This window comes from Eurypyga helias, unplaced genomic scaffold (assembly GCF_000690775.1).
Source record: "Eurypyga helias isolate BGI_N326 unplaced genomic scaffold, ASM69077v1 scaffold17795, whole genome shotgun sequence".
Taxonomy (NCBI): Eukaryota; Metazoa; Chordata; class Aves; order Eurypygiformes; family Eurypygidae; genus Eurypyga; species Eurypyga helias.
The window spans coordinates 1-12,806 of record NW_010249769.1 but is presented as its reverse complement, the minus strand read 5'-3'; the positions used below and the strand labels follow the sequence as shown (position 1 = coordinate 12,806).

The 12,806-nt window shown below is 49.3% G+C and overlaps 1 protein-coding gene across 1 annotated transcript; it reads right to left on the bottom strand.

The window, feature by feature from the left end:
• Positions 1–2,865: 2,865 nt before the first annotated feature.
• On the bottom strand, positions 2,866–6,877 carry CISD1 (CDGSH iron sulfur domain 1; the record flags this gene model as incomplete). Its single annotated transcript, XM_010151489.1, has 2 exons — positions 2,866–3,141; positions 6,672–6,877. Coding segments are annotated over 2 exons (296 nt in total), but the record flags the coding sequence as incomplete, so codon positions are not given.
• Between the last annotated feature and the right edge of the window lie 5,929 nt (positions 6,878–12,806).

Sequence of the window (12,806 nt, the reverse complement as noted above, 5' to 3'; positions counted from 1 at the left end):
CACTTACAGGGAAATCCCTCTCCCGCTGCTGTGCAACCGCGCAATGTAAACGTTACAGGCGCCAACAGCGCCGGGACAAGGTCCGAACTGCAACCACCTGCGGAGAGTTTCAGTAGGGCCTGCGGTCAGCTCTGCGGCAGGCCGCCGGGGAACCGGCGACGCAACTCCTCCGTTCGGAGCGCACCAGCCCCCGCCTACGGAAAGCCGCTTAGTCCCCAGCGCGTTTACACAAGCCTTGCAGCTGCCCGGGCGCCAGCAGGCAGCAGTGCTGCTGGAAAAGCCGCAAACACCGCTGTGTGCCTGCGGAGCAGCCGCAGAACGGCCTTGCTCCTAGCGAGCAGCATCCGCTGCAGCGTTGGTTTCCTCCTAGTGCACCTGGGCAGCGCCGCAGTGCCGCCCTCCACCGTCTGAACTCCGTTAGACTGACGGGTCTCGCATTCAAGGGGCAGAAAAGGCCGGTGAGCGGCCTCCAAGCACGCTGACTGCAGAAGCAAGGGCAGGTTTGACATTCAGACTGTTCTGCTGAGTCACTCGGTTCCTGCAGAATCAGTACGTTAAGCTGTTCACCTTCCGAACGAAGCCTTACGTGCCGAAAAGCGATGTAGTTTTACCCTGGGATGGGAATCCCTCGCTGCTTTGACCAAAGGATTTGTAACAGTTTTCACGCAGGACTTCCCATGGGATGGGAAAACTGCGCACGTGCGGAATTTCGTTATGGCAAAGAGATAACCCATTTGCTTCGCGTTCTAGAGATTATTTATAAACGTGACACTTCTCCAAACCAAACTCACCCGGACGTAAATTGGCAGAGACTCAGCTCCTGCTTCCCAGGAATAACAACTTCTCATGGAGCCCACTTCCCTGATGCCTAAACTCCAAGAACTGTTTTATCGGCAGACTCCAGCAAATAGCGTTATGACTTGGGAGCCTCATCTGCAACTTCAGGGCTCCATCTCCCAGCACGCTAACGCAGCTTTTAGTGACCTCTTACTCCTTGCAGAGCGGCCAACAGGAAGAGACGCCTCAGGAGGCAAAGCCCAACCCAGACACAGGTTGATGACGACAGCAGCTCTGGCGTGGTTACTCACGGAGTAACACCCTTGAAAGAAACAGCACACCCATGAGATAACACGAGACGTTACAACCTCGAGATGAAGATGAGCTCAAATGTGTATTTGACAGAAAGTACAGAAATATCCAGTGTCACATCCTAATAATACAGAAATAATTTTGTTTGGGGTAAAAGCAATGCATTTGATAATTTAAGGTTAAAATGACTTTCCATATGCATCAGTGCTTGGCCCGGTAAAAAACGTCAAGTACCTTTACAGACAAGACAGGAAGAAAAAATAGAAACTAAATTTATTTGACTGCAGCTTCTTACAAGCAGAGGTCTCTCTCGGAGAGTAGCTGCCCCTACTGCAGCACTCCACCTGCAAACCCTTTCTCTGCCTCTGTGCCACCTTTCCTACTTCCTGCACCTTCTGCTAAAGCTCAGACCAGTCAGCTACAACCTCAGCCCCCGAAAGTCTCTCAGAGAGAATATGCAAAGCGTTTTCTTCCGTCTTAACCAGCCGTACAAACCGCACCCTTAAAGAAAACCTCTCCTGCCCCAATCCTCTGGGAGAATCCTTAAGGGTCCAGGTTAAAGCGTCAGCTTCTTGGAAAGGCCTTTCCTCTGGCTCCCAGGTAGTCTCTCTGTCCCTGGACATGGAGAGCTCAGTTTTACACGGGCTGCAGTTAGGCTAAAGGACCACGAACAGTGCAGACCTGCCCTCTGCCGCCCACTCTTTGGGTTTTGCTTTCTGCTCATTTGCATGTTAATAAAGCAAAGCTGTTTAAGGAAACCAACGTGACAGCCATTAACGCGCCCCGAGTCAGAGGCAGACATGTGCCACATGGAAGGAGGGCAAGAGCTGTCCTTGTCCTTCCTGTCCCCCTTGTTTCTAGCTGTCGCCAAAGCCTTTCCTTGTCCCTGTCAGCTCTTTGGGTACAATTAGCAGAACCACGGTAGGAGTTAGCCCAGGGAGGCAGGAGTTATTTAAGACACATGGAGCCTAAGGCCACTTAGTAAGAAAGGTGTGCCTCCTCCTCAGCAGCAGGAAGAGTCCTGGGGAACCAGCCAGAGCACTGACGAAGCAGACAGCAATGATGGGTGGGGTCCGAGGTGTTTATTTTAGCTTCTGGAACAAATGGGCACAGCCCCTCCCACACAAGTGCCCTGCGGTCTGGGGAAGTTAGCCGCACTGCCGGCGCCCGCACGTGTAACCAGTAAGGCTTTCTAGCAGCAAAGACAACCCTGTGTCCCCCCCCGGGCCCATTGCCCTTCCAGCACTTGGCATCACTCCCAAGAAAGCTCCGGCACAGAGCACCTTCCTCATCCTACTCTCACCCCAGCTCTGCAGGCCCCGCGGTGTGGACTCTCAAGTTTCACACTGCTGTAAAATCACAGGTAAAGCTGCCCTTTAGCCCCACCTTGCTATAAGCCTTTGATGTTCTGTTCCTAGCTCCCAGTTTTGAATTCCTTCTTGTAGGGAAGCCCCCCGGAACAACGGTGTAACGGGCCAAACGTGACCTGCGGAAAACGCAGCACCACCAGAGCGTTAGCCGCATGCTGGTGCCGTGATTTCTTTCCTGCCGCTGCCTTTCACAGAGCAATCTATCCAGGCCTGTGACTTGGGAACCTCTTTAGGATCTACCTTTTGCACACCCGTTACACCGAAGGGCCTCAGAGTAGCACAGGCGTATTTGACAATTAATACCTCTTTTCTGACGAAGCACGTCCCGCGCGTCATTTTAGTTTCGTACTCGACGAGCGGCTACACACACTTTACAGGACAAAAAACCCAACCCATGACTATTCCGTAAATTAAGCACTGTAGTGATTAAAACAAGACAAGCACCAGAGAAAATACACATGCTGAAGCATCATGTATATACTACACCGGGAAGTCTTCAGTGACACGACAAAGAAATTGTGTTTTTCCCCCCCCAATCACAAGTGAGCAGAGGATTTGTCAGACATTCATTCTGTAGCTTCTACTGTCCGCTCTACGCCTCCTTCCTCTTGATGATCAGAGGCCCAACGTTGTCGCCAGTTTCCTCGTTGTGCTTTGTGTGAGAGCCATCACACAGCGGAAACTGAAAAAAGAAAGAACAAACACATCTAAAGTACGTCCAGGGTCAGGATGAAGAACCTCGGTTGAAAGTTCTTTAGAGCATCTCATTAAATCCACTCTGCCCGCACACCACAACCTCTGCGCTGGCATCTCAGTTTTGGCCCAACGCTGGTTTTGTCCGTGCGAGCACGGAGCGGACGAGAGGCGTGTTACCCCACTCCGCTCCGGTGTTCCTGCCTCGGGCCAGCACGAGGGAAACGCAACCTGAGCTGACCTTCCTCTGTAACCCGCCTGCAGCACCTTGCTCTCAACCGTGCGCCGCGCTCTGCTCTCCCCGGCAACAGCCCGAGCGCCGTCACAGAAGTTACGTGGGGTGAGCAAGAGAAACAGACCCCGAGCTGAGTTTTTTTCCTGGTTTGCCGTAGCACGTGATGAGAAAAAAGGACAGTTTCACTATTGCTGTTGCCTCAGCAACTGGAGTATTCCCTTGCAGTACAGTCACAATCAAATGGTCTCTGACACACTGCTGATCCCAATGTTCATGCCTCAGTCACAGCCCTAAGTAACACCCAATCCACTGCGCTCAGCCAGGATGAAAGATTTCCAAGTACCGCACAAAGCCGATATGACGAAGACAATATATTGGCAAAAAAAATTCCCAGAGCTCTAAAAATAAAGCCACATGCCCTGTAGGGTAGTGCTGGGGGTGGATGGGTGAGAGATGAGGCGGGTTTTGTTGTTTTTCACAGTTACAAAATGTCAAAACCCAGGTGATCTTTCCAAATACAGAAACCCTGAATTTGGGGAATACTCACGTAAGCTAATTCCTGCAGGAACTTTATCATCAAATCAGTCATTTGTGACAGCGGGCAGGCACTGACAGATACGTGGAAAAAGTCTGAGCAAACAGGAACGTACGTTCATGGGACACTGACAAGCTTCCAACCCAGATGTTCCTCGGCCAGCTGTTTTTCCACTCAACACCTCAGCCCACTGGTCTTCATGCACAGGCTCCAGATAGCACCCAGACATCTTTAAACCTACCAACTCTGCTCCAAATTCATCCTCCCGGTCATCTGGTCTCCGAACCACTGGCTCCCAGAGGCTGGGACACTACACCTGAGCTTCTCGGGAAAAAACACCACTGTCCCAGAGCACCCACTTGGTCACCTTGAAGACCAAATACCGAATAAACGGATCCCGGGCCTGACACAACGCAGACACCCTTGAGTAAGATAAAGCAGGCTAGCGGTAGCGGCCAAAGCCCTGGCCCTGCGGGAACTGTGCAGTGATCTGGACAGCTCAGCTTATTGCCCTTGACAAGGAGCAGGTTTAGATGCCCTACCACTATGTCTTCTGATAGTCTGCAGCAGTATTCCTTGACCCACAGCCTGGGGACTAATACTTGAAGACACGGAGGTTTCAGGTCATTGCAAACGAAAGCAAATTAATTTCCACCCCCCAAGCTAAAAACGCAAAAGAGTAAGAAAACAAATGTTCTAATTTCAGACTAATCACAGTTTGGGTTGAAGACAAAACTCTTGCCTCTACAGCAGTAAATTTGCACACTGGGTTCTTCCACAAAACTTGACAAGCAGTGCTATGAAGCGTCCGCAGAGCACAACACCGGATAGGAAAGGGCCATTTGAAGGACTACGTACCACCTACTTTAACAGATAATTACACCCCAAGACAGATGTATTTGAAGATACCATGTGTGTGTTTCAAAAAACATGTGCACTCCATGAAAACTTTGGCCAGCACAAACTGCCTTTGAAGCATACCATTTCAGAAAAAAAACTAAGTGAAAAGAATCTTGCTTGTTTTTTGAGAGCTACTCCAAAACACCCTGTAGTCGTCCAGCTGCTTTGTTACTGCCCATACAGGAGGAACACCGTGTGAGCCAGCTGCAGCGCACGCACCCCCGCGGTGCACGCAGCAGAATCCGGTTGTCCGTAACGCCTCAGGTGAGGCTGAATCTGATGAGAAGCGCTCACAGAGTCACGCAAAAGGACATTTCTTCTAACCTGCGCACGGAGCAGAGATCCCCATACGCCACTTCTTGAACAAAAACACTGCAGGTACTTATTGCTTCTGACTCTAATCCCCTGCACTGGAAGCACACACGTTCTACCATTCTGCCCTCACATAAACAGTGTCTTACAAATTAAAACAGAATCTTAGTCGGAGAATTGTAAGAAATGGGTAACGCTAGCTACTTCCAAAGATGCCAAGCATATGAGAATGACGAGAACGTCTCTGTGTCTTATTACTGCTTGGCAGTAACTGACCATGAGAAGAGGCACGCACCCAGTCTAACTTAGTCCGTGGAGCACCCTGCGGCAATGGCAGGGGGGCAGGGAATTTTGTTTTTCAGTTCAGACTCTGGACGGAGCCCACCTCCACAGGACTACTTCAGAATCAAATCAAGACGCTGTTTAATCCTCAGCAGTTTCAATGTTAAACCAAATACAGCTACAGTGTGTAACTTTCTGAGGTCACCCGCAGGGTAATGAAGTCAGACCTGACAACCTGGAGACGTGCGGACTGTGGCCTGATTAGACCTGTGTCTGAGGCCTGAAAAGTCTAGTATTCGGTTCACGGATGGAGAGCGCTGGATTTCAAGGCTGTTGGCCTCAGCTACCTGGCTTGGAAGGTTTGTATTATCTCAGACTCCACACGTTAGCACCCTGACTTCTAAAAAGGCTTTTAAATGCGTGCCAGTGGCAAACGGAAAGGACTACTCATGCAACCTGCTTTCCCTTATTACAGATCCCGGAACCACCACTGCAGATAGATTACTCAGATCTCAGCTAGCCAAATGCCACACATCTCTACCTCAGATTCAGATCTGGTCTGACCGTTACTGAAAGGTCATTCACCATGCTGACCACTGACTTCAGGCAACTGAGGCAACCCAACTTGATAGCCAAGTAAGCTGGGCCAGCATCTAGGCCAGACTCCTGACTGCTCAAAACTAGAGGCTGTAAGTATGCCATCGTGATTTCACCGCCTTTACTGCAGGATTACCCATACAACTCAGATACATGGATTAAGTCCATCTGTCCCTATTCTTCCAGAGCTTTGACCTGCAATGACTCCCTACCTCCAACTGACCAACTACCTCCACCACCATTAGAAAGAATACATCACTGTACTCATTGCAGCAAATGGTAGCTACCTACAGTACACAGCACTGCTACGACAACAAATCCAGGCCAGTAGTTTTGCGTAAGCCCCGGTATTAGCGAAAGCAGTGCGCAAAATGGCATCTGTCGTTCATGATCGCTCCATACCGTGCTCTCCTTCCAAGGGATCTACTTCTTCAGAGCTACAGAAGCGTTTTGTTCACGATTATTACTGATCTGCAGGCTTTACTCGGAGTGACAGCATAAATCCGCATCGTTTTATGGATTACAATGCTGCTACATCTCACTGCGGAACAGTTTAGGTGAAAAGAAGTTTGTTTCCTCTAAATAAAGCAGTTGGCAAATAGTTTTGTTGCAAGGTGCACGCACATGAACAAAACCGGACCACTTCTTCTTCTCTTACCTTCTTCGATCTCCAACAACGACAGTACACAGCCTTGTCTCCCAGATCTTCCATATCAAACGCATGGACTACTTTGGGGTTATCCTTCTGGATGTGGGGATTCACCATCGCTTTGCAGCATTTGTCTTTAGTGAGGAGTTTTTTGTAAGCTAGATACCCAACAGCAGCTGCTCCAGCAGCTAAGGAGACCGCAGCAATCCATTCAACTGCAGTAAGAGAGAAGAAGAAAAGAGACTGTCACTCGCGGACCACACCACTCTCTCCAAAACGCTCAGTGGTAAATGTCTTCCTGCCTCTGGCAACACCTCTGCTTTCCAGCAGACCTTTTTGCTCTGCAGCAGTGACGTGGTATTTTAGAGGAGTATGTTCTCTTGACACTCAAGAGTTTATGTGCTTCTCCTGATCAGAATTCCCCTCCACCCCAATCCCTTCCACACAAGGGTGAGGGTTAGCCTGGCAGGGTTTGGGGGTTTTTAACCTTTTACTCGGGCACCTGTGATACCAACATCGGTAGCGCCCTGTTTCCAAGTTCACCGCATTAAACCAGCTCTAAGTACACCCCGTGGCAGCCAAGAACCCTGTTGGTTGTTTCCGTTGCAGGGAAGTTGCTACAGAGGGCGGCTCAGCATCACTAACCCAAGCAGGATCGTCCCACAGTACGGGCACCGAGTAACTTTTAACATAAAGCATCTTGCAACTAAAAATGCTAACAGGGAGTTGGCAATGGGGCAAGTATTGAATATACCACCGCTTCAGATGAGTGACAAAAGCCAGCCTAGATTAAATCCCTACTGCGGCGTACAGGAAAGAACGTGGATCCAAAAAGATTATATGTAAGAGTAATCGCACGAGTTTATTTTACCTGGATTAGGTCCTGACTCTCCGAAAAACAGCTTCTCACCACTCCCATCCTCACTGTTCCCCACTCTAGATCTCTAAAACCTTTGCAGTCTTGCTCATTTGGTATAATTTCCTTTCCCTGCAAGTTGTTTTCCTACTTTCTGGTGGATCTATTGTTTTCTCTCTGCCTCATGAAAACATGCTGGACTTTGGCCAAAGGTGCTGGCTGCAGCAACAGCCCCGGCCGTTTCTCTCCGAGCTGCAGGCAGCTGGCTCCTTTTCTGCTTTTCATCCACCACTTCTGCTCACACATGTACTCCTAACGTGTACGTAGAGTTTGGCTGATTCTACAGACAAATAAATCAAACAGGAATTTAAGCTTTAGCACATTTACACATTTTGAGAAAACTAAAGCAGTCTCCAGTTGGGAATTTCTACCTCACCCTTCAAGGTTTGCATTGGATTTGAAAGATGCCAAGCCACACGGCATCTCTGGAGCAAGAGACGTAACTACATGAACTCTAAAGTGAAAGAGGAAACAAAAAGCTTTTGTTAGTTCTACTCTCCACAGCTGTCTGACTTCTGTATTGCCACCCCCAGCTTGCACTTAAAGGATCAAGAAGGTTTTCCGCCCTGTCCCACAGTCTTTTCCAAAATCCATACCAAGCCCTTTCCTCAGCTAAAGCATCGCCTCAGCTCCTACGCACTATGCTGATCCACAAGGGTCTGGATGCAGCAACACATGGAATTGGACAGATATTGGTCTGCAGCCCTGTAAGATCAGGGAAGGCAGGCACTCTGTCAGCGTCTTACTAGAGGAGTAAAAGATGCACAAATCCTTCAGAGTTCATTTTCTTCGTAAATGATGCAGAAGAGACCAACACACACTGAGTTTTCCCCTGCAACTGAGTGACAAAGCCCTCCTGTAACAAGGTGAAATTAAAGAAGGAATTCTGTGAAAATCTGCTTTCATTTAGCAAAGCAGCCCAAACTAATCCAAAGAACAGCCACGTCTTAGAGGCAGCGGGTTCTCCCCAGGAAAGCCACCGCCGGCACCATCTTGCTTGGGTAGGTTTCCCCAGGCAGAGCAGGGCTGTGGCAGGGAGGAGGTACCCAGGGACAACCTCGGTCTGACGAGCTTAAAGTCACTTCTGATGAAACGCCAAGTGCAGGTACCACAGCGGCAGGCAGAACAGAGGGGTTGCCCGTACTGGGGAGTTCAGAGAAGGAGCAACTCGCAAGGATGGTCCAAGGTGCTGCCAACGGATCGAGCCTTAACCAAAGCTTCTAAATAACTGATGCGGGGACAGTGACAGGGTGCATCCATTCCCCTAAGGAAACTGAGGGGGAAGAGCCACTTCAATGAAGGCTGAGGATGACTCCTAGAACCAAACCACCCCTTAAGGTGCCGAACCTTAAAGAAGCTCATCTTCTACTGCACCTATCCAAAAGACCAGGTCAGCTAACAAACCGGGAGAGGAAAACATTCTGAGGATAAAAATACTTCTATGATTAACAGTGCAAGTACAAAGTCTGCACCAAAATTCCGCAGCCTTGCAGGCTGCATATCTGCAGCTTACCCAGATCCCCCAGACCATCCCTCAGGCCACCTACGTTACATCAGGCTCTGCTTTGGATCCGTGCTGAAAGCAGTGCTGGTAACACTGGGCTGGTTTCGTTACTGCTGAGCAGTGCTGACACAGAGACAAGGCCTCTTCTGCCTCTCACCCCACCAGTGAGTGGGCTGGGAGGGGACACAGCCAGGACAGCTGACCCCAACTGACCACAGGGATATTCCAGACCACATGGCATCATGCTCAGCATATAAATCTGGGGGAAGGAGGAGGAAGGGGGGATGTTCAGAGGGATGCGTTTGCTTTCCCACGTCACTGTTACACATGATGGAGCCCGGCTTTTCTGGGGGTGGCTGAACAGCAGCCTGCCCATGGGAAGCGGGGAATGAATTCCTTCTCTTGCCTTGCTTCTGCAGGGCTGTTGCTTTACCCTTTAAACTGTCTTTATCTCAACCCATGAGTTTTCTCATTTTTTGTCTTTCGATTCTCTCCCCCATCCTGCCATAGGCAGGAGTGAGCGAGGGGCTGTGTGGTGCTTAACTGCTGGCTGGGATTGAACCACGACAACAGCACATTCAGCTCAAGAAGCTGCAATCATTGATTTAAAGTAATTGTCATCTCGTATTTCAGTGACTCTACTTCTTCTCCCAAGGGCCAAATTCATGTATTACAGGCAGATTGCGTATGTACAAACAGCTTAATATATTTTTATATATACTAGATCCTAGTGTATTTTTTACTATATTAGTTTTATTCCATTGCTTCTCTGGAGCTGTATCAGAGTGCAAAATAATATGCACCAACCATACATGAAACCCAAACATTTAAAGCAGTCTATCCCTTACATTTCAGCACTGCCTTAATAAACATCATGTGCATTTATGAAGGCTGTTTGAATTTAACAAATGGACTCTCTCTCTTACAATGACATCATCCCGCGAGGTTGCAGAGGTAGTAAGTCTGATTATCAACCACTGTTTTGTTTCACAAATAGATTTGGAAGAGCCGTAACATCCATTTCATCCTTCAAACTAAAGTAACCCTAAAACTGCACCTCTCAAGAAAACCACTTTTCCAAAGTTTCTAAATGCTTTCAACTCTGTTTCAAGAGGCCTCTGGCATCAACCCAGCAGTTTGCTGCCAAACTTTTAAGGTCACGTATGTATTACGTGAAGAGGCGTCTGTTAACAGTGACATTGATGTAGAATGTCAAGGGGTTTGATTTCTTTTCCAAATAAAAACATTAAGAGCAACTTTCGAGTGATGATTAAACAACCCCCAAATCTGGTGCAATACTAAACCACAATTTACAAGTCACAACAGGATAAGAGGATACAGGCCCCTGTAGCATGGCTGAAAAACTGTTTCAGTGTCGTAAGGACTATACATAAGGAAAATAAAGGTTTGGCTAAAACTCCAGAAAAATCAACACACAAAGGAGAGAAGGGAAGAAAGAGGGAAAGACGGAAACAGAATTCCAAAGAATGCAAGCCCAGCATAGAAGCAAAATGCCAGAAGACGAGAACAGCCACAAGCCAATGCTGGGAATTTCTTTTCTTCTATATTCTTTGGACATGTCCTAACGAACAAGAGATTTGGATCACCAAGTTTCTCTTCCTAAACAGCTAGAAAATCGCCCTGGATGTCTGCAGATCTCGGCTACAGAGGTAGTTTTAGGATCCACCAGAGCGCTCAGATTTTATCTGCAGGACGAACACACGTTCGCCATCTGCACCCACGAGCACCTGAAGGAACTGTGGTGGTCTTGGCACCCACATACATGATCCTCGCTACGACAGACCTCAGTTTACTTCCCAAGAGCTGACAACATGGGGAAGAGCTGCCCCCCTACAGACTTAGCCCAAGACAGTCCTAAGGGACAACTTTCAAGTCACCTCTCTCCGCCGCTTAAAGAACGTTCACGTTACTTGAAACTCAGCTACAATAACTCCAGATACAAAAATCTGTACTTTTGGCTTCCAGGCATTGTTCTTCCCCTTTTGTTGGGGACTGAAAGATTGCTGGATCTGGCCAGTGAGCAACAAAAGATGGGTCACCGTGATCAGATCTGCGGTCAGTGTGGGGTAACACCTGCAAACAACCGCCTTACTCGCAACAAGGAGTAGCTGCAGCATTCGGTGCCTTCCAGAGGGGAACCCTGCAGCACACGTGCGCACTAATACGCACAATTAACTCTCCAATTGCTACCAAGAATTAAATCCCACAAAAATACAGGAAGTTTCTGGTGTCTCGTTTTCAACAGGGAGTAAGGCATTAGTATGATTCCCAAAATTCACCAGCCCGGGACACGCACAAGCAGAAGACAGAGCTGTGACCTGTCAGTCGCCAGGTGCTGATCAAGTTTAATCCTGACAGAAATCACATGAACCCTAAGCCACCTCCTGCAAAACAAAGCGCCCTCCAGACCACTCTGATCGGCTATTCCCCTGCTTTCCTGGGATAAGGAGGGTATTTGCAGTTTGGTTAGGAGCATATTCTTCTCCCTCCCCCCGACAAAGTCTGCTTCTCAATTCCTGGCATATAGGAACGGTTCTAATTCTTGCAAGCTTGTAAGAGGCAGCAGGCTGCCGTTGGGACTGCAACCTGGCTGCAAGCTATTCCCGAGTCATCCCCAAGGCTTTGGTTTGAGTACTTTAATAAGCACAGCCGTCCATCGCTGTGACCCGTTTCAGACTGCAGTGATGCCTTTGCCCACACAGAATCATAGAATCACAGACTGGTTTGGGTTGGAAAGGACCTTAAAGATCATCTAGTTCCAACCCCCTGCCATGGGCAGGGACACCTTCCACTAGACCAGGTTGCTCCAAGCCTCATCCAGCCTGGCCTTGGACACTTCCAGGGATGGGGCATCCACAGCTTCTCTAGGCAACCTGTCCCAGTGCCTCACCCCCTTCTCTGGGAAGAATTTCTTCCTGATATCTAATCTAACCCTCCCTGATTTCAATTTGTACCCATTACCCCTTGTCCTATCACTACAGGCTCTTGTAAAAAGTCCTCTCCCAGTACCCTTGTAGCCCCTTCAGATACTGGAAAGCTGCAATGAGGTCTCCTCGGAGCCTCCTCTTCTCCAGGCTGAACAAGCCCAATTCTTGCAGCCTTTCGTCATAGGAGAGGTGCTCCAGCCCTCGGAGCATCTTCATGGCCTCCTCTGGACTCGCTCCAACTGGTCTATATCCTTCTGATGTTGAGGGCTCCACAGCTGGACGCAGCACTCCAGGTGGGGTCTCACCAGAGCAGAGTACAGGGGCAGAATCCCCTCCCTCGACCTGCTGGCCACGCTGCTCTGGATCCAGCCCAGGATACGGTTGGCTTTCTGGGCTGCCAGCGCACACTGGCATCCTCTGTACCAGAGTATACCCCAGGGAAACAATAATCTGTTGGGATGGAGGCCCCTGATTTAAGCGCATAAAGCGTGAGCAGCTTTGCTACTGGAAACCACAGCCACGCAGCAAAGCCCGGTTTTTGGAGGAGATGAGGTCATTCAGCTCTCCGCTCCGTCATCCCTCCATCCTGCGCGGTCGCCCCACAGCATTTACAACACTCATGGCCGCTGCAGGCGGGGCTTAGGTCAATCATTCCAGCAGAGGTACGGCTGCTATCCCGACCGTACCGCACCAGGCTTCGAGCGGAAGGCGAATCCCAGAAAATTCCAGGTAGCTTTACGAGGTCTGAAGAACAGCAAAGCCCGGCAGCGCCTCAC